Source organism: Molothrus ater, chromosome Z, assembly GCF_012460135.2.
Source record: "Molothrus ater isolate BHLD 08-10-18 breed brown headed cowbird chromosome Z, BPBGC_Mater_1.1, whole genome shotgun sequence".
Taxonomy (NCBI): domain Eukaryota; kingdom Metazoa; phylum Chordata; class Aves; order Passeriformes; family Icteridae; genus Molothrus; species Molothrus ater.
In genome coordinates this window covers 23,886,730-23,908,531 of record NC_050511.2, presented here as the reverse complement: position 1 = coordinate 23,908,531, position 21,802 = coordinate 23,886,730, and the positions used below count along the sequence as shown (strand labels likewise).

General features: G+C 39.9%; 1 protein-coding gene across 1 annotated transcript in view; it reads left to right on the top strand.

The window, feature by feature from the left end:
• Positions 1-21,802, top strand: part of IQGAP2 (IQ motif containing GTPase activating protein 2) — a 125,004-nt gene that overhangs the window by 57,150 nt on the left and 46,052 nt on the right. Inside the window, exons 3-10 of the mRNA XM_036403702.2 lie at positions 7,241-7,397; positions 8,531-8,608; positions 10,356-10,432; positions 14,954-15,021; positions 15,345-15,458; positions 19,720-19,898; positions 20,485-20,572; positions 21,134-21,297. Of these exons, the coding sequence (XP_036259595.1) occupies positions 7,241-7,397; positions 8,531-8,608; positions 10,356-10,432; positions 14,954-15,021; positions 15,345-15,458; positions 19,720-19,898; positions 20,485-20,572; positions 21,134-21,297 (925 nt within the window). The remainder of the gene's footprint in view (positions 1-7,240; positions 7,398-8,530; positions 8,609-10,355; positions 10,433-14,953; positions 15,022-15,344; positions 15,459-19,719; positions 19,899-20,484; positions 20,573-21,133; positions 21,298-21,802) is intronic.

Here is a 21,802-nt window from a genome sequence, read left to right as displayed (position 1 = left end):
TGCCACCATGGTGAGCTCCCTTTCTGGCACTGCTCTTTCTACTGCCTCTTCAGCTTTCTTCTCCAGACCTTGGCACCTTGGAGCCTGGCCAAGAGGACGGGGAAAAGATGAGGCATCCTTGTAGCCATCAGCCAGGTCTTTGTTGGCCCCCCCACTCAAGCACCATTGTCTCAAATAGCAGTCCTGGAGTTGATACCCAGTGCTAAATCCTAATGTCTCTGTAAACAGACAAGGCAGCAAAACAAAGCTTTGCTGTTTGCTAAGGCTGAGGACTGTCCTGCAATACATGCACAGTGTGTTGCTGTTGTCAGCTGTGGCGTTGGTTGAGAGTCTTTGTATCTTTTCTCCACCAAAAGACTACAGAGTGAACAGGACTTGGCTGCTGCTGGGTGCATGCAGCCTGCGATGGCAGTGGGGCCAGGTCGTGGCTCCAGAGCTTCCTCAGCAGCACCTTGCCTTGTGAACTTTAATCACTGATTAACCCACATAAAGGGTGGCTGGAATAAAACAGATTAAACCAGCACATAGTATCTGTGCTGCCATCTTGTGCACCAGAATTTTATGACACCTTTAAGATTATTTTGTAAACATGGCAGTGTTGTCATGACAGCAGAAATCTGGTGTAGAAAAATGTTGCTGATATGATTTATTGCTGGTTTAGTGTGCTGTGCAGGTCAGGCAAGGCGTCACTGCTCCTAGCTTCTGCTTAATTGAATTGACTATGAAATGCATCAGAAGGGCTTTGATCAGGGAAATGAATGTCGCAACAAACTTCAGGCTCATGCATGGCTCAACTAAATGCAAAAATGTGCAGTGAGATCTGTATTGTTTTAACATTTATACACTAAGAATCCACACATGAATGTTTCATAGTTTTCAGTGTGGCTCTTGCTGAAAGTCAGTATCCTCCCTGGTGAAATCATGATTGTAGAAAGCTGAGATGCTGTTAAATCTAACACTAGCTGGAGATTCAAAGATATGCAGCTTTGAATTTGAACCCACTCATGGAAGTGTAAAAAAAATGACAACTGCAATTTTACCCAAAATCTCTTACTAAAGGATTTGACATTTTCTTTATGTGATGAAGTTCTGAGACCTTGTGTAGCCAAGTGATTCATGGTGTCCTCCATGTTGCTGCTTTCACATTACTTCTTGTATGTAACACAAGAAAACTTGTGACTGGGGTGACCTATATCACACCTTCCTTCACCCTGCTGCTGTGGTGACCCACAATCACAGTTTGATTTCTTTCAGACGAGGTAAGTTCTTAGGATGGGTAAACTATAGATGCAGTATAGACCGTCTCTGGAGTATGAAACTAGAGCCTCAAGTTTAGAAGCTGATGTTTCCAGGGTGTCTGGCTCCAGGAGTAAGTTGGCATCAGAGAACTGTAGCTCTGACTTGAGCTAAGGCTCTCATCTCAAGAACAGTTTGGGGCTGAATGTACTAAAACATGAGGGGGAGAAAAAGGGAGAAAGTAGTTTTTTCAGCTACCCACTCTACTCTCCACAGCCTCCACAGCCTCAAAGTCAGCCCTCCAAGGTTGTGCACTTTTTTATACAACTAATAGGTTTTTGCTGTGATGGTATTCAAATTTTATCTATCTATTTTCCTGGAATGGCTGGAAGTTTTTCCTGCTTTTTCCATGGAAGTAGCCTGTGGCTGTTTGTGAAATAACCTTTTCCTAAGTTTTCTGGTTTAGGAGATGTATCATACTAAAGCTTGCAGTATAATGAGAACAAATTCCAAAGTTAACACACAGGTTTTCCTTATAAACAAATCAACAGTACTACCACCCCCCTACTCAGCCAAGGAACACACCTGGGTTGCTTTGGCTGCTGTCACCATCCTTTATAAAACAAATAATATTTAAGGGAATGTTGGCAGCTAAAAGAAATTTATATATTTTTTAAGCAAATGGAAATTTAGGAGCTGAGATTTCTTAACAAATCTGTAGAGTCAGAAACTAGAGACATAATAGTGTGGAATTTTAAATTATGAGTTCATGTGCTTCATATAGTTCTGTATTTTTGCATATCTAAGTAAAACTTTTGACTTAAACCACTTCCACCACTTCACAGACATTTAAACCTAGAGTCTAACATTTTGCTTTGGGTCTGATTGTGGTTACTATTATTTTCTAGAAAAAAAGATATTTTTCTTTGGAACAAGTTGGCCACATTGTACTCTCTAGGTCAGCAGTCTGTTTCACTTGTGCTGAACTAGGTTGAAAGGCTGTGGTTGTGAGCAAGGGAGGTAATAAATGAGTCATAACTTACATTTATCTTGTCTTCACTATACCTTTTCCACAGCAGCGTGCAGCAAAGCTCTAAGCTTTGGCTCTGAAGTCCCATATTTTCTTCTTTGAAGGTCTGCTTCCCACAGGGTGTAAACCTGGTGCCCTTGGATCCACATCTTGCCACAAAAATCTGAAAGGACAGGGCAGCAAAAGTATAAATTTTACTGCATGATTGTGTGCTGAATGCGATGGGCTTTGGGTGGGTTGTGCAATGTATCCTCTCTTCTCTGCTGAACATTGGCTCCAGCATTTCCAGTCTCTTGACCTGTGTGTCTGCTTTGCTGACCACAGAGACTGTCAATGACAGCTTCATAACTGGTTAAGTTCATAGTGCAGCACTGTTGCTTCCAGTTCCCTTGACCTTGCCTTAAATGAGATTCAGAAAGGGGGTTTTGTTTTAAAATGCAGTCCAAGATAATTTTACTGCTGCTGCTTTCATACAATGGCAGAATGGTTAAAGTTGGGAGGGACCAGTCAGTCATCTGGCCCAACTTCCCTGCTCGTGCAGGGTCGTCCCAGAGCAGTTGCACAGTATCGAGTCCAGCCAGTTCTTGAGTATTTCCAGTGAGGGAGACTCAACAACTTCTCTGGGCAATCTGTTCCCTCACATAGTCAAATGTGGAAACTGGATCTCCTGGTCAGTGGCATGCTCTTTGCTGCTCTTGAGTCTGTCTGGCATTGAAATCGTCACATATTTTCCTGCCAGAAATTCCCTGCTGAACAGCTCTGCCATGGATTGTCAAGAGCTAAAACAGAACTGAGCAAAGCAAATACTCAATACTCGTGCCTGGCTGACTCTCTACTACTATGTATTGGAACTGAAGTTTTGGAGATATATTTTCATTGATCAGATCTAGATTTGCTTTTTTGTCTAAGGCAAATCCTTTGTTTGTGTGTTGGCAAATACTGCAGTATTATGAAAATCAAAGTGGGCTCTACTTATTCATTCCCAAGAATCTATCTTTAGGAAAACACCTGCTTATGCATGTTTTATCCAGACAATAGGACTATAACTGGCATGGGTAACTCTGTAGGACTGTTTGAATGATTTTTTATTTTACATAGTACAACCCCGAACTTCAGTGATGCCGTATGCTCTGCTCCCTGAATCTGACTTTTGTCTATCCACCATGGAGTCAGGTTTGGGTTTAGCTTAAATGAGAGACCAAATAAACCATCATGTTCACCAATTTGTAAATTTTTCATGGCCTACCTCAGTCTTTAAGTTAAAGTTGTTAAAAGTACTGTTATGGGATTATATTGTTTAAAAGGGATGGTAGAAATGCCTGTGCACATTTGATAGCAATAACAGTCTTATTCTACAAGCTTTCTTACTGAAGGAAAACATACTAACTGAGATTGAGTTATAGACCCCTCATCATGTGTATCAACAGCATTAACTACTTTTTTTGGGCAACAGTTTCTGCAACAGATTGAAAGGTGATGCTGATGCTGCAGTTCTCTGTGCTCAGGAAAACAGTAGGTGAGCCAAAAGCAATGCTGCTTCTTTAGCATTGAAGCAAAATAAATTGCTCCAAAGGTATCTATAAATCCTTTCTGTCATGTGGATATTCTCGATTTCACTTAATGAAATAAAAGTGGAAGCATTTCTGGTTTTCTCAGTCCAGTCTGCTCCTGCTGACTCTACCATGTCATATAAACCTTCATAAACTCACCAAACTATGTCTTAAAAAGCAGAACCTCACAAGGTTGGAAGTAATGTTCTTTCTGTTTAAAACCTCAATTGCCTTTTAACTGGATCAGTGTAAAGGGAACAAAACTTCTGTTATTGCAAGAAGCACTGGGGAGAAAAGTACTACAGATATGCTGGTTGACAGGAAGTTCACCATGACCCAGCCATGGGCACTCCCAGCCCTGAGAGCCACACGTGTCCTGGGCTGCATCCAGAGCAGGGTGGGCAGCAGGGCCAGGGAGGGGATTCTGCCCCTCTGCCCTGCCCTGCTGAGACCCCACCTGCAGGGCTGCATCAGCTCTGGGCTCCCAGCACTGGAATGATGTGACCTAGTCCAGCAGGTCCCAGGGGAGGGTTGCAAAATCGTTCAGGGGGCTGGAGCACCTCTTCTGTGGGGACAGGCTGAGAGAGTCGGGGTTGTTCAGCCTGGAGAAGAGAAGGCTCTGCAGAATACTTATAGCACCTTCCAGCTGTTTGCATAACTAAGTTGCAAAGTTGTTTGTATGCTAGCAGGATTTAATTAAAATCCTGAGGTTTTTCCTTCCTCTGGTTAAACATGTGCAAAACACAGTAAATCCTTTCACAGTAGATTTTGTTGTAGCTGAATTCTGCAACTTCCAGGCATTGGTAAAACATATCTTACATGTAATACAGCTAGAGCTGTGTTCTCAGTCTTGGATACTGATTACCAAATGCTGTTAGTTACCTTATCGCAGACCCCTAATTTTTTCTAGAGTAGATATAACTTAGAGATTTTTGGCCATAAATTGAAAAGAAAGTTTGCATCTTTCAAGCCTGCTCCACTTAGTTCTCTCTAGCTTTTCCCCTCTTTTTTCCACTCAGTTGCAAACATTCTCCTTCACAAAAGATATTTGCTCCCTTGTATATTTATCTGGATTTGTTTGTTTGATAGCTGTATTCTATGTTACCTTTTTTCTTCTTTCTGCTTTCTTTGCATCCTCATACTGTTTCCTGTTTGTTTCTCAGGTTACTACATTTACGTGCTAGATAAGGTAACTTCCCTAACTAGAACAGGAGGGTTCCAGATTAATTTTAAAGGCTTATCACCGTGCTGGAGAAAAACCCACAACAATTTTACTATTGTTGAATTACAAGAGGTTTGACAAGACAAGGAGTAGCTTTCACTTTGGATTAGCATCTCATTTAGAGTTCAGGAAATGGCTTGGTTTTATATAAAAGTAGTAAATTTTTGTACTGTAAGGAAGAAAAGAAATTCCATGTGGGCTCATGTGCGTATCTTCTTCAAAAACAGTTCCAATGCAGTACCTTGTTGGTGCCCTGGACTTAAGATGTTAGAAAAACCCTTCCACAGGAAAACTGAGAATTAAAAGTGCAAAGAATCCAGTGTAAGGTACAAAATGCTGCTCTGAGCACACAGTTCATATCTCTGGTGATGGTCTATTGCGCAGCAGAGTCAGCTGTGGCTCATAGTGAATACCTGCTGGGGTTCAGCAAGCTCCTGATGCTTACCTCTACAATTCTTTTTCTAGAAGTCACATTCTAGGAAATAAATTCTGTAGCAAAAGTTAACTGGCTCAGATAAAAATCATATTTGCCTAGAAGTACACCTATGTATATTCTTCCTTGTCTTTTTTGGAGATGCCAAGTATGATGCCTTAGTGTATAAATCTATTTAGTTTCTAAAATGCCATTTTGGGACCCTTGGCATGGTTCCATAACATGCAAACATGTAGTGCAGGATAAAGCTGGGAAACTCGTCAGGAATATAATTCTCCTCACTAAAGCAACTTTTTCACTGCAGAATACAGTTCTCCTAATGACACTTGCTTAGTGCAGTTCTGTGTGATATTGTGTTCAATTTATGGGTGTTGTTTTCCTAAAGAGCTATTTGGGTAGTCTGTGCTTCAGTGAAACAACTTTCATATGTCCTGTAACACATCCAAAAGTGGAATGGAGTAGAACATTTGTCTAGAGTTTTAATGTTAAACAAAATGATGTAGTGAGCTTTCTTCTTCTACATGGCAGAGTGAAAACTGGCTCATTTCCAGCCTGGCTCCAAGATTTCTGGTTTCTGAAGTCACCCCTATGGAGGTGAAGTTAGATTTGTAATACTGTCTTGCTTACAGTGATGCTGTCTTAGTGACAGTAAGCAAAGTGAACTAATGTCTTCCACTTTATTCTTGCCCTTCAGCTTTCTTATTTGTATTGATATTAATGTCCTAAAAGCATGAGAGATTGACTAAGCAAATAAAAAACAACGCTGTGAAGAACTAAGCAGATTTAAAGCTCTTGTAATGTGATTTAGCTGTTGGAAATAAGAATAATATCACAGGGCCAAAGCACTTAGACCACCAATGTAAAGAACTTCTGGTTCAGTGATTAAGAGACTAATCTTTCTTGGAAATGCTTTGGAAGTAATTTTTCTTGGCTACTCAATATAAACATACTGGATAATATGGTTTCATGTCTGTTATTTGCCTTCTGAACTGGCTATGTATTCAATTAATACTGTTTTCTGTCTAGCACCATGTCTATCACATCTTAAGTCTCAAATGCATAACGAGTTTAGTTAAACTCAGTTTAGTTAATCCTCCAACCTCAGAGAGTTTAGTCACTGTCACTAACGAAAAGCCATGTTTCAACCTGCTTACTGCCAGGCAGACCTCAAGTGTGTAAATTACCTTGGGCTTTTCCACAAGACCCTCACTCATCCCTCCAGCACCAGTACTGCGTTTCATGGGTGACAGTGGAGAGCTCCCATGCAGGAGGAGGAAGATAATCTGCAGGAGTGCTCTGTACTGAGCTGGGCATTGCCTGAGATTGTGTTGCACAGCACATTGGCTGAGGAGCCTGCCTTGCCCAGAACTCTGTCCTTGATGCTCATGAGGCTCAGCACTGGCATAGAAATCACTGAGGTTTTTTTGAATGCAAACATCAATAATACACTCCATGTTTTCTTCTGGTTTTCAGCTTTAATTATTGTTAATTCAAAAGCCTAGTACTGTTCAAAATATTTGAGTTAGACTCCCTGGGGTGTGAATACTTCAAAGCATGCTGTTTGCTTATTGATGGCTTACAATCACAGATATGACCCTCTAATCATTTTGATATGCCATGTGAATGAATGTGAGAATTTTCTCCTTAGCCCTTGTCCTTTTCTGTTATAATAACATTGTGATGGTGACATTTAAAGTATGATAGCTGTAGGCAAAAGCTGTAACTCATATTAAAACCCAAATAACAATGTTTCTCAAATGTCTCTGTAGATGGATGGAGGTCTGCTTGGACGAAGAGCTGCCCCCAACTACAGAACTGGAAGAAGGCTTAAGAAATGGTGTTTACCTTGCCAAGCTTGCAAAATTCTTTGCACCTAATGTGGTGTCAGACAAAAAGATCTATGATGTGGAGCAGGCACGCTACAAGGTAATAACTTTCTCAGTTCTCTCACAAGGATGACAAAACCCAGCAATGTTTGTCTTCCAGCTCCTAAAGATTCCCAAGCATGGCTGGTTAGATTTCTGTATCTTTCTTTAAAGGCTGTAGGGACTAGATAGAAGATGCACAGCTGCAGGAAGCCTGCATGATAAGTTAGAAATATTCTACCCTTAGAAAAAATGTTTTGGTGTTGTTTCAAGTTTTTAAAGATGCACAAATTACACTTCTGGCTCCATGGAAATCATGAGCTTTTCAACTGATAAAGTTATTTCTCATTAGGAATAGAAGTCAAAAGCAATTTAACAACTATTTCAAACGTTCTTCATTTTCTATGTTGAAATTCACTTCATTTGATCTCTGTGTTTATTTTATCAACTTTTAACAACAAGAAGCCAAAACCAAGCCACCGGTAACTAAGCCTAGCTTGTTCCCTGTGCAGGCTTTTGCTAGTTCCAAAAACCTTGATAATACAAAGATATGTACACTCATGCACAGTAGTCCCACTATAGAATGCATTATCTCAACATGTAGAGGGGGCAGAAAAAGTTCATGGTTAAGAATTCCAGTTACATTTAAATATTTCTCTTGAAAATCTCAAAAACTCGAGAGATTCCTTTTTCCCTTTACCCTAAAAATTAACATTGAAAATAAAATAAAAAATACATTCCCACTGTATTCTTATGCTGCTTGTATAGGCTTTAGGGAGGGTCAGGTATTCAGGTAGAACTGAAGACTTGCAAGATTTCCTTATCTGTTCTTCATGGTAGTGCTGAGCAGTGTTGCAACTCCTGTGTTTTGGTTCCTTGTCTTTGACATCCAACCTCTTCTCCCAAAGAATACTGAAGGACTGTACAAATCTCTACTTCCATCACAGTCCACCCTAATGGGTACAAATCTGGCTTATGTAACATGAAAGAATGAGCTGAACTCAGCATGGAGCTGTTTATGTGTTAGGATGCTTCATTAGCAAAATTGAAGCTGTTACACTTTGGTCTCTGGGTTCAAATAAGGGAAAATTCTGTGAACTCAACTTCAGGATATAAAACTGGGAAAGCACAGGAGGATCAATAAGTAGAGAATTTTCTTAATGTGACTTTCATGATCTTCTACGTTTCCAATAGAGATCTGGCCTTCATTTTCGACACACTGACAACACTGTGCAGTGGTTAAGAGCAATGGAGTCCATTGGTCTGCCTAAGGTAAGCCTTTAAATTTCAGCAAAGAAATTTAAATAAAACCATTGGCTCAAATCATTGGCTCACTGAGATCCCTTTTCATTTGCTTGAGCATAAACAGTTCCTTATAGTAAGTCTACAGGGAAGGGGTAATTCAAAAAAACAAATCTGAGGAGAAGGTAATGTGGAAAGCAGTGGGAGTGTCAGTGCTGTGTTGCTGCTGGCAGTGTGTGTGGGCTGAGGCAGGGACACTAGCAGTGCTTGAGCTAGCTCAAACACTTGATATCATACTGCTAATGCAGTCTCTGGGGGGGGCCTAGAAGGAACATGGTTTAAAACAGAAAACTTAAATATTTGCTTCCTTTAGGTTACCTCTTCACATCGTGCCTCTTGCTGCCTCCTCCTCTTACTGTACGTGCCAGTTTCTCTGCTTCTACCCTGTTTCCAGAGTGTTCTTGCACCCTTCAGTGCCTCTGCGTGACTGTGCTGCTGCTCTTCTTCCACCAGCTGCTTTCTTGGGTCACCTCTTATATTTACCTTCCTCCTTGAGGGTCTTCACTTGTCATCTCCCCCCTCTGCTGCTGTTTCTGGGCACCAGTGAGTCTATTTTGGATGAAAATCCTTTAAGAAAGGGCTGTGTGCAAACACCTATGCTGCTTGTTTATACCTTCCAGCAGCAACACACAGGCCAAGGTGAGCAGTTCCCCACCCCAGGGTGTCTGGGTGCCCACAGCCTGAGTGCTGCCTGAGGCACTGTGGTCAGGCACAGTGGGGATGCTCAGGCAGCTCCTTGAAGGGCAGAATGGACCAAGGGTCAGCTGCTGTAGGCAAACTCTCTGCAGGTGCCCATAACAAAAAGGGGACTCATGACTGCCATCAGAAATGCCGGAGAGGTGGGAAGGTTTCCTGCCCTTTCCAGGTTAGGCGTTTTTTTTCCAGTTGAGTCCTTCAGTCCTCTGTTCAGCTGGCTGATTTCCACCCTGCCATCTCTCCTCTGAAAGATTGTGTTTCTGTCGCAAAGGATGGTCAAGGCCAAAAGCTTTCCCAATTCTCCCTCACAAAGCTGTTTTGAGTAAATGATGAAGAGGGCACTGTGCTCCTGACTTACTCAGTCTGGTCCTATTAACCATGGGACAGTGCAGCCCCGAGTGACCAGCTGGGGCTGGAAACATGCTGCCAACTCTCACGGCTAACTAAGTCTTTTTATTATATTTCTGTGGAGAAATAGTGTTTAGTGACTGGGACCAAGGCCAGGAACAAATTAGTGGTAGAACCAGAACTGGAACTTATGATGTGACTTCTTGGCTAAATTGCTTAATATTCCTCTCTCTAAATATCTTCCTTTGCAAATGATGTATTCACAAAGTTAAGGGTGCTGGCAATTAGAATTATGCATTTTTAAACCATACTTGATAGGTTTGGTTTGTAATGAGGCTTTGCAAATTGTAACTGCATTCCAGATTTTGCGTGTCTGTAGAGGGCAAGCACTACTGGCTGGGCTTATGCCAAAGAACATTTTCTAAAAATCTTATTGAAATGCTGCCTCCTCATCTTCCTTTTTTCCCCTCTTATTAAGTAGCTTTTATGCTTTATTTAGCTGCTCTTTATGAAAACTACTGATTGAGTTAAAATAACATCAGAAGAGATGTGACTCATGGCTGTATAAAAGTAACAGCTGAAATTCTGTAAATTTAAGGTATGGTTCTGCAGAGTAAATGTTTCTGCTCAGTCATAAGTCTTCTCTTTTAAGTGTGTGCTCTTTGCCTTTTAGATCTTTTATCCAGAGACTACAGATGTCTATGATCGGAAAAACATCCCTAGGATGATATACTGCATTCACGCTCTAAGGTAACTGCTGACACCTATAAAAGTCATAGTAACTGCCAAAGTTTGGAGTGTAAGTCTTGAAATGGTTTCAGCATAACCAGTGTATCAAAATCTGTCAGAATTTTCAAGTTCATTAGTTATAAGTTGGAGATAAAAATTGAACTTTGTCAGGTCTATTGGACAAATGACTTTCAAAATAGAAATTAAGGACTACTGAATTTAGCACACACATCCCTCTCTCAATAGTACACCCCCCTTGCAAAATTAACATACAATTTCAAAATACATACTTCAACCAAAATCAAACAAATTAAGAGAAACTTAGCAAAACATTAGTAAAACCATGGAGCAGACATGCTGATCAGAGTGAAAATAATGATGAACTGACATATTTCTGTCCCAAAACTGAAGCAACTAATTACTGTATTCTGTGGTAATTAATGTAAAAATGATACATTCTCAAAGACTTCAAAATTCTGAGCAACTTGACTTTTAATGTAAAGTCAGAGAGGCCTTGACTACACCATTGGAAGTAGTGATTAAGGTTTTTTTGTGTTCTGACTTAAGGATTTTCTTTATGTTTAGCAAAAACATCTGCCCTGTGCTGTCCCTGGTGTGAGGGGCAGTGTTGTTGGCAGACAGCTCCACCCTCCTGTGGTTTTCCTAGTTAATTTCCTCCACATAGAGACCTTTCCCTTTAAAGATTTTTGGCACTAATCTTTCACAGGAACAGAATTAACTTGCACTCCAAACTTTCTTCTCTGTTTCTAATGTTGTTCAAAGGCACATTATCTGCTCCAGGGCCGTAAGACAGAAACTATTTAATACATGCTTTATTGAATCTTCTTTAGGGTTAATCCTTGAAATCATGTGCCCACTCTTGCATTATGGGATGTGCACTCACTCCCAGTAAACAGGACTTATGTCACTAATGTTCACTGTATTTGCTTAACATGCCAGGTGTTCATACTTGACAGCCCAGTATATTTTTGCCATCTTTGACAAGAGTTCCCCCTTGAAATTATTGTACTTGGTGTACTATTAACTGGGAATTGACACCAGGACTATTTGAGGGTGGTTCTTGCCTGTAACTTGGTAGTGCAGTCTATCCTGACAGCAGGTGTCTTGTGTAAACTTGAAGCGATTTCCTAAAGAGAATATGTGGGGCTACAACCAAACCAGGTCAGGCTGACTCAGGGGCTGTGTACCCCCCACCCCCCAGCTGTGTTATGGGCCAGCTCGGATGTTTTGCAGGAGGTGCAAGAACACATTTAATTTTAATATTTGCTCTCTCATGTATATAGGACATTATTAACACTGTATTTGAATGCTACGTAAACAACAGCTCCATCAAATATCTTCTTAATATCTGCTTTATCACTGCAATGGCAATGCCTCTTATCCTGACTGAGGTTTACAGTGGATTGACCTATGGTAAAAATTTTCCTTTCTCCATCTTAGCATGCCCCAAGATTTATGCAGTACCAGAATTAGTCTGTGTTGTCTCAGCTTTCACTTCGAAGTTTGTCCTCTTTAAATTACTTTTTCTTGATGCATATCAACACAAAGCTCCAGCTCTGTACCTGTGTACTTACTATGTTTTTGGGTTTTTTTTAGTGCTATTATTTTAGAAATGGACTTTGTATCAAATGTGTCATGCCATACTGAAGGGGAATAGGCCTGGAATGCTTTTATTTATTATGCTTTCCCATGAGATTGTAGGCCCCTGTGCCTGTATCCTGTGCAGGATGTAAGAATAGAAGAAGCAATGATTGAGCTTTATTTCCATACCTTAAATGGTAAAATGCATGCCAGAAGTCCTTCACTTTAATCTTTTAAATCAAACTTCAATCTCAGTCATGCAATGTCACACAAGCTACATTGGAAGCTGTTTGGGAAAGAATAGAATTAAGCACAGCGTGCTTTGCTTGGCCATCAGTGCTCCCAGGTGGACTGGCACAGAGGAATGCAGAGCTGTATCCAAAACCTATGTTTGACATCTGAAAAAATAATATTTTGCAGGAAAAGTCATTGGCAGTTTATTGTTTTGCTGATTTTTTGCTACTAGAAGGCCTGAAGATAGATGGGTACTCTAAGCATGATGGTTTAAATATAGTTTTAGGATATGTACTGATTCAAGACTGAAATTAAGACCATTGCACTTAAAGCATGTGGGATGTCTTGAGCTGTCAAACACAACACTGCTCTGGCCAGGAAGGAGCTACTTAGCAAACAATTTCTTATTATATTCCTGATGAATGTAATTACCTCTTGCTTTTCTCTCACTGAAACATCAATACTTGAAGTATTGACTGGGCTAAAGGCCAGGAAGAAATTAGTGGTAGAACTAGAACGTCTGCTTCTGACCTGAAAAATACAAAGGCATAGATTCCATTTCTTGCAGCATTTTTTTGCTGAAAGCAGACTTATGTTTATTCGTGCACTAAATGAGGTTAAGAACAGCTTCATTTAAATTAAGATGCTAAGTGATTCTTCTTCATAAATAGCAGTGCTTGGGGATATTTTTTCACCAAAAAATTTAGTTTTCAAATTATCTTTGTGAGAAGATCAGTGCTATATCTACAGAAACTATCCCTCTGGAAGCTGGACTGCTTCAAAGCATTGTTTTCCTAGGAAGCAGCAGAATAACAAGCATGCTGTAAAAGAAAAAACATGCTATTTTCATGTCTATTTTTCACAGCATGTTATACATGAGCTAATCCTAAAACAAGTCCTGGGAACATCTGCCTGATATGAGATGCAGTTCTCTGTGGGTGATGCTTTCTATTGAAAGGAGTTTCACCTAGGAACTCCTCTTTCTCCTTTGTTTTCCCCTTGCTCCTGATGAATTCAGTTTTCTTAACCACGGGGATCCCTGCTTTTGACTTTGTGTGTTTTCTGAGGTTCAAGTTACACAACAAAAGCATTAAGCAAGCTGTTTCAAGTGAAATTATAGGGGAAGTGTCTGTGTTCTCTGCAAGACTTGAAGAACATTTTCAGCACCATCTGGTGGTTAGTAAGTTTATCCAAACAAAGGAGTATAGGAAATACCATACATGGTTCAACATCCTTCTGGAAGTGCTGAACAGCAAAAGGAATAGTCTTTAATGTTCATAGCACTCTTTTTTCTTGTATCTTTTTATTGTGGTGACCCAAAAAAGAGTCAGCACCATCAGCCGCTGATTTCCATAACTGTTTGTATGACACCCAGCATTTCAGACAGGATTGTGTCCCTGTCTCAAACTTGGAGCAAAATCTTTCTTTACTCAGAAAGACTGGAAGGCAGACCTGGGTAACAGAGGAATCTGGTTCCTAACTATAGTCTTCTAAAGTCTATGTGCTTTTTTTTCCCCCTGAAACAGCTAATTTACATTTTAGACAGATTTGAAATATAAGAATGGTATCAGCAATAGTTTTGAGAAGCTGCAAAGGCAGATTGACCTACCTGAAATCCTTTGTTGTGTTCATCCACATGGGGGCAGGACAGAGGAGTAGCTGTGGCAGCATGGAAGATAAATGAGGACTCCATGTGCTCCTAAATACGTACAACAGCTACAAACTACCTGCTTTGAAATGTCATCCCATAATTTGCTAGTACAAAAAATCTCCTCTACAACAAAACACAGAAGGGATATATGCTTCTCTAGAAACAGAACCCCTAAAATACAAAAGACATTTGCAATGAATGATGTTGGGGTGAAGTAAGTTTCAAAAGAGGTGAAAAACAATCCTTTTGGAAGAATGTGTTATTTAAGTAACATAGATTTTTACAACTTATCTTTTTTCATTCTTTCTTGCTTAACTTACTTGTTTATTGAATTTCACTGATAAATTATAGAAACATCAGTCTTATGTAGATAAGTACATGCCTTGTGTTTCAAAGCTACTGACAAAATATATATGTATTCAGCTGTTTTATTTCCAATATCACCCCAGAGCTCTAGGAATGAGTGAAGGTATTTTTCACACTATATTGAAATGAAAGTATTCTTGGATAGTACATAAAATCAACTTTCTTCATTTTCCAAGAGTAAAATAGCTAATGACACAAACATTTTGAGATGGTGTGGGGTGGGCTTACAGGTCATTGTTCCTCTACCCTTAGTAAGAAGGGTGTCAGTGATTTATGTCTTCTGTTAGTAATTACAGGGGTGTAATTAATGCAAGTTAAACCATAACATAGATCCAAAGATATAAGCTGTGCTAAAATGCTTTCAGATCTTGATTTTCCCCCAGTACTAGCTTTTGTATTTCTTTACCTGTCTTTCACTGAGGCTTTCTTCTTGTTTGTACATCCCCTGTGACCTGAGATACACAGACAGTGCCTCTCTCTCAGAGGTGCTTCTTGGAAATAAAAGATTTCTCTTTTTGTAAGATTTAAAAATACAGCATAAAGAAAATTGAAGTGACAATTTATTCTGTATTGCCACATGCAAGTCAAGGGTTAAAGGACAAGCTTCTATAAAAGTGCTTTTCTTTTGTACAGAAAGTAAACTTCTCCACCACATGCAGAACTTTAAACCCTAATTTTCTTCTTTGCAGTTTATATCTCTTCAAACTAGGACTAGCTCCACAGATCCAGGACCTTCTGGGAAAAGTAGACTTCACAGGTAAAAAAATGCTTATCTAAGCATATATTAAATGTTTTTTTACACTGAAAATCTGCTAACATTGTACATATTTTCTATTATGGCCTCTCTCGTCTGACAACATTGTTACAAACACTGTTACAAATTAAACAGGTGGAAGGCTGCACAGGAGGGAGGGAATTTTCATTGAATACTTGTCATATCTTAGAGTCCTTCAAAACGGGGAGGAAAACTTCTCAGAAGCCCTGGTCAGAAGCACTTTCAGAAACATTTTTGTAGGTATGATTATTCATAGTGAAATTGTCATGTTTCTGTTCTGACAATTTTTTTTTTTGTCTGAATAGAGGAAGAAATCAGCAACATGCGAAAGGAGCTAGAGAAATATGGTATACAGATGCCATCTTTCAGTAAAATTGGTGGGATTCTGGCCAGTGAATTATCAGTGGACGAAGCTGCCTGTAAGTGTGACTCCTGTTCTCTACCAAATGCTTTGACAGAATGCTAACAACATATGTTCTGTGCTCTCATTCACTTAGTTTGCCACCTCTTAAGAGCTAGAAAGGAAAGCAAACAAATTTTCACTACCACATTGCTTTATTGTTACAACACCTCTTCAACATTTGCAGTCTGAGGTTTTTTGGTATCTCCATTGACCTATAGGAAGTGCTACCAAAAGCAAAGATTTCTCACAATATTTTGATGTTTCTGTTTTTATGTTTTGTGTTTTCTGGTAGGTAGCGCTCCTCTAGAATAATGAATTGACCTCTGTGAGTGCCTCTGCACCATATGAGTACTATGAAGACAGCCATGGGAACATGGTGCCTTCTCTGTGCTGCCTCTTTATATTTTTTGCCTTTTGCAGTTTTCCTACAACACCCAAACATGTTGCTGTGAGGACAAGTCATTGTTCCAGACAGAGAACTCTCTCACATATGGTGTTGTATGTTTGGAACTTGCCTCCCTGGGTAGCTCTCAATCTGTCTGACCACAGGGGTCTGACCCATTGCATGGTAGAACCCTGCTGGAGGGTAGGCCCTGCTGGACAATTAGGGTTCTTTTGAGTCTATCTTGAGCAGCTTCCATTCAAAACCAGAATTTTTTCTGCTGCTCGTGCCTATTCATGTGTAAGTCTTGGTGTTTTTCTCTATATCACTTTTTTTGTGTGTGTGAAATGAAGTGATACGTTACCAAAAAAAATGCTTGAGTTTAAATTATATGAAATCAAGTGCATTCCCTTAAATCAACACTTGAGCTCTGGTTATTTTAAGATCTTAGTTGCCTTTTCAGAAGAGTAAACTGAGGAACAGAAGGGTTGTCTTTGCTACTTTATTCAACCCTGCAAAGTGGCAAGCTGATTCATGATATTACTTAGTGTGCTGAAATTTTCAGAGCCTAACTTAAAACACACTTGATGTTGATTCAAATTGTCTGTGTTGTGTATTTTGAAACCTGCTTAATGTGTGCACGCTTCACCAAAGCTAGATCTTAAAATGCTGTTTTTTAAAGTGGCAGGAGTTTTTTAGCAGATTTTTAGATATTTAGTGACTACCAAGTATTTTTTCAGGGAGCTCCCTCCACTGAAGATGAAACATCCTTCACTGAAAGTCTTATTATAGTGTGTAGGGCTTCCTTGAACTTGTGAAGTGTTTTCAATCTTAACAAAGCAGGGTTTCCTGATGCTGGTTCTGTCCCTCTGAACAAGGATTGTGCTGTAGATAACATGCTCTGCCCCACGACAGGAAACATCTGCTATGGGAACCCTCACACACTAGTGAGGTTGGATAATGGAGATCCTACCAAAGGAAGGGGTCTACCGTCCTCTTCCTAAGTGGAGTATGCAAAAGGAGATAGAAAAGTGGAACAACTGCTGATGACTCCTGCTCTGCTGCCAGAAATAGTATAAATCAGCATGGGAAGAATAAGTTGAGGTGCTTTCACAGAGAGCTTTTTCGGGAAGGAAACCTCTCTCTTATTACAAGCTTCCAGCCTGCTCTTTCAAGTCCAGTCAGGCTTCTCATTTTTGCTCCTGGTAGGTGGTTCACATCTACCAACATCTGTTTGATTCTCTCCTAATCTTGAACGTATCTTTTGACTGCTTTTTGCTAGCTCCATTTAGGTTATTGTAGCCTCTTACACAACTGTGAAAGAGATAACACCCTTCCTATGTGTTTTGTTATATGAGGATGTTTGGATCATATATGTGTCTAAGGACAGTTTTCTTAGTCCCTTGGAGTGGGTATGGATGTACACAGAACCACAGAATGCCTCAAGCAGGGAGGGACCCATGTGGACAATTGAGTCCAAGTTTCTGATCTGCATAGGATTATATAAAACTAAACCATACAGCTAAGAGCATTGTCTAGATGCTCCTTGGACTCTGTCAGGTTTGATGCTGTGACCATTTCCCTGGGGAGCCTGTTCCAGTGATTACCACCCTTTCAGTGAAAAACCTTTCCTCCTGCTCAATGTGAACTTTGTCTTTTCACAAAGTTCAGTAACAAATGAAACCAGTGTGCTTCTCTGCTTGTATCTCCTCCACCTTGCTAGCTGCTTCTACTGCCCAGCTGTATTCTGCTGAGCTAGAGTGAAACAATTTTAGAACAACCTTCTGGCATGAGCTCAGTGCTAAGCAATGGATTATCCACCAACAGCTATGCAAGTTCCAGTAGCTGCCATCTCTGAGGGTGTATGGCTTCACTTCATCCTTCATTTGCTCCTGTTGAGTGTTCAGTGATATGATCTTTTGTCTGACTTCCCTAAATTTGTACAGTCCTTTTTTCCATAAAACCTCAAATCTGAAGCATCTCTACTTTCTTTCATAAAGTGAGAGAAATTAAAGTCTTTTAGACTCAGATATTTAGACCTACAGTTAAACTTAATCCAAATAACCTCTTTTTACTGCATGCTTTTCTCCACTTTAGCAGCACAATGCAGGGCCAAGTAGAAAGTAAGTATTGACAAAGTAAGGAAAGATGGTCATTGTGTTTTCCCTTCACACATCTTGGTGGCATGAAAGTAAATCCTAGGCAAGCTGCTGTGCTGATAAATGGGGAGCTGCAATGTTCCTCCTTTGGGATATGACCTAGATACACAGTCTGTAAAATATTTCAGATTAATGTGCCACCAGACAGGTACTGGGGTCTCTTTGTGGCATGAAGGCCCAGATATAAAGTGCAGCTCTAGTGCAAGTCCTTCATCCAGACTGATCTTAGGGCCAAATATGTTCAGGGAGTAACTGGGAGGGGTATATTAGCTATTACTCTACATCTAATTCATCTATAAGTGGTTTTGAATTTATACACTCATGCAAATTTAATGTATGAAAAAGCATGAGATTTTGTGACTCTTAAATTCTTGGAGTCAATTATTTGTTTAGTAGATGAAGTTTATTTCTCAAAGGAAAGGCTTAACACTTAAGCTGATCAGTGTCTGCCGTGAGTCCATTCTATGGCACTCTTTTCCCTTTTTCCTGTGTTTTGAGGACCTGCAAAGCCTGCTGAATGTTTTTTGCCTCTGCTTGAACTCTGCTGTCTTGTGGCTTTGCAGGTGACAGGAGGAGGGACCATTACATCAGGGTGTCTCATGTGTCTAGGGGTTCATGGAGATCTTGATGTGCAAAGATCCATCTCAGGGAGGCTCAAATGTGATGTGCAGGGCTGCATCCTGCCTGTGGGGGAAGGGTCTTAAATGTGTTTTTCCAGAGGATTAGTTTAATGGAACTTCAATTTCCTTATTCTTGTGCAGCATATCTCAGATATACTCAGTTTAGACAGTAGTCTTATATGGAGACACACAGCTTTAAGATAAAAATTACCAAAAATACTTTCAATCCTACATGTAATTACCTTCTAAATAAAATAGGACTTGAATGATAAAATATAAATCATGGGGGTTTTTTTTCTGTCAGTAAAATATTAACCATATCATGGTTTACCCTCAGCCAGCAGCCAAGCCCCACACAGTCCCTCACTCATTCCCCAACCAGCAAGATCAGAAGGGTAAAAGCTGGAGAACTCATGGGCTAAGAAAAAGACAGGTTGATAGGAAATGCAAAGGCCACACACACAAGCAAAACAAACCAAAGAATTAATTCACTGCTTCCCATGAGCAGGCAAGTGTTCAGCCATCTCCGGGAGAGCCAGGCCCCATCACATGTGATAGTGACTTGGGAAGACACACTCCATTACTAAAAATGTCCCCCTCTTCCTTCTCCTCCCCACTTTATACACTGATCTTGGTGCCACATGGTCTGGAATATCCCTTTGGTCAGTTTGGGTCACCTGTCCTGGCTCTGTCTCCTCCCAGCCTGCCAAGCACCCCCAGTCCCTCCCCAGTGTGGCTGTACCAAAAGCAGAAAAGGCCTTGGCTCTGAGCAAGCCCTGCTCAGCAGTAACAAAAACATCTCTGTATTATCAACTCTGTGTTCAGCACAAATCCAAAACACAGCCCTATAGCAGCCACTGAGAAAAAAATTAACTCTACCCCAGCTGAAACGAGCACCCCCCTGTTTGGGGGAAGGGTGAACATGGAACAGACAGCAATGTGCCACCTTTGAGTAAACACAAAGTTCTGCAGTCTAGAGGGAAAATGGTGTGGAATGTTCAAATCTGTAAATTACTGAACATAAATCCAACACTCCTTTCAAATAAATCAGAAGAAACAGTGACAGCTTTGACTTTTTTTGCTTCCTGAAGTTTAGGACTGTGCTTTCAATTTTAGTGCATGCAGCTGTAATAGCAATCAACGAAGCTGTGGAGAAGGGAATAGCAGAGCAAACCATCGTGACCCTGAGGAATCCAAATGCAATGTTGCTTAACGTGGATGAGGAACTGGCACAGGACTATCAGAATGAGCTCTTTGATGCTAAAAGGAAGAAAGAATCAAATGCAAGACTCAAGGTAGTGGTGTTTTATTTGTACTCCTAGTACATGTGTTTCTTCATATTTCTTGTCACACTATGGCATTATTATTGCTCTAAAAATTAACTTAATTTTAAAAATTATTACAGTTGGGAAGAACCCTCCACTTTTAACATAACTAAGAGAAATAATGATAATGAAATAAGCTAAAAGCCAATTTTATAAGAATATGATTGCTATGAGTATGATGCAGCTTAACTTTGCTCAAAGGCTAAATATACCAGAAGACTAAATAGTAAAAAAACCTAGTTTTCTTCCATTAATTGCTTTAGGAAAAACAAATCTACTGCTTAAAAAGTTGTAAACACAATAATACCCTTCTTTGAGTATAAAGTATAACCTCTGCCACAGATATTTAATGTGAAATTATTTGCAGTGCTCTTTTACATGAGAGCTAATGGTCTCTATGATAAAGTGCCAATTTCCTCAGTTCACTTAGTCAACAAATTGCTTTACAAATACATTCAGCAAATGCTTTAGCTGATGCAGTTTTAATGACTTTGGCTAATAGCTTTTCTCTCTGCAAACTGTTTTGTGTGAACTAGCAACAATTTTGTTTTCTTAGAATGGCACAATTTCTGATGAAGAGAGAGATGTCTACGAGGAATTGCTGACACAAGCTGAGATTCAAGGCAATATCAATAAAATAAACAGTAAGCTATTCTGGATCCTCATGGAAGTGTGCACAAAATATGTCATCTCCCAGATTCCAGCGGAACACAACTAGAGTCCACCTGAACAAACAAAATATTTCTTTGGAAACTTGTAAAATATGCACAAGTGCCTAATATCTGTCTACAACTGTTTCTGTCATGCCATTCCTTCTCTACTAATCTTTGTGGGGGGAGGGGCTAATTTCTGTTTGTGGTTTTTGCTGTAAGGATTCCTCAGTTCAGAATCAAATCATTTCTTGCCTGCTCTGTTTCTTTATGTTCTTTTTGTGTGCAGTATACTGTAAATTTTGACCCCCTCTTCTATATAGACCCAAAATTAATTCACAGACTTTGGCTTAGCTGTGGTTGAACTGCTTCCACCCAGGCTCACACAGAGCCAGAGACTCCCTTTGTAGGATTGGACATGAAAGAGGTAATTCTCTGCTAGATAAAGATTGCCATGCTAGCTGGCTTTTACAAAAAGTGAGATGCTGACAGCAATGGACTTCTTTTCCCCAGGAAAGCTGTATTTGCTGTTTATAGGCATTGTTTTCCTTTCAGTTCACATAGCTTTAGTCCAAGTGAATGAGGCTATTGACCGGCAAGATGAAGGGGCACTGATGGCAGGCTTGAACCGCCCTGCTCTGAGCCTACTTGAAGTTCTGCCGCAAAATTCCTCATGGTATCTATTGCAATTGTGTGATTCTAAAGAACAGAAAATGCAGGTAATCGAAATGAACAGGTACTACATGTCAGTTTGCACTTTTTTAGCTGGTTTTAATCCAGAGAGAAATTGTCTTTACTCTGCCTTTTCTGCATCATTTATGAAAAGTTTTATAAAGATTTGAGAATAATTGATGTATTAATCAACACCAAAGAGCTGCATTTGCTCTAAAGAGCATGGTATCCTTCTGAGTATTTACTAACTAAGATACAAGAAGAAAATTTAAGGCATAACATGCAGCCCCTAATATTTTGTTTCCAAAGTGAGTTATAACTTGAGTACAAATAAAAGTAATTTTGAATCATTAACATTAAAATAAAGTGCCAGTTGGGTTTTAAGGAGAAAATCTATTAATTTAAGTAAGATGAAAATCACAGGAGAAGATTAATGCTGTGTTTACTTAGCCTTTTATTTGATGCACAGGTGATAGTACAATCAAATTCCAGTGTACCATCACCAGACTTTATCCCTTATCTCTCATAAAACAAAAGCATAATCAAACCTTG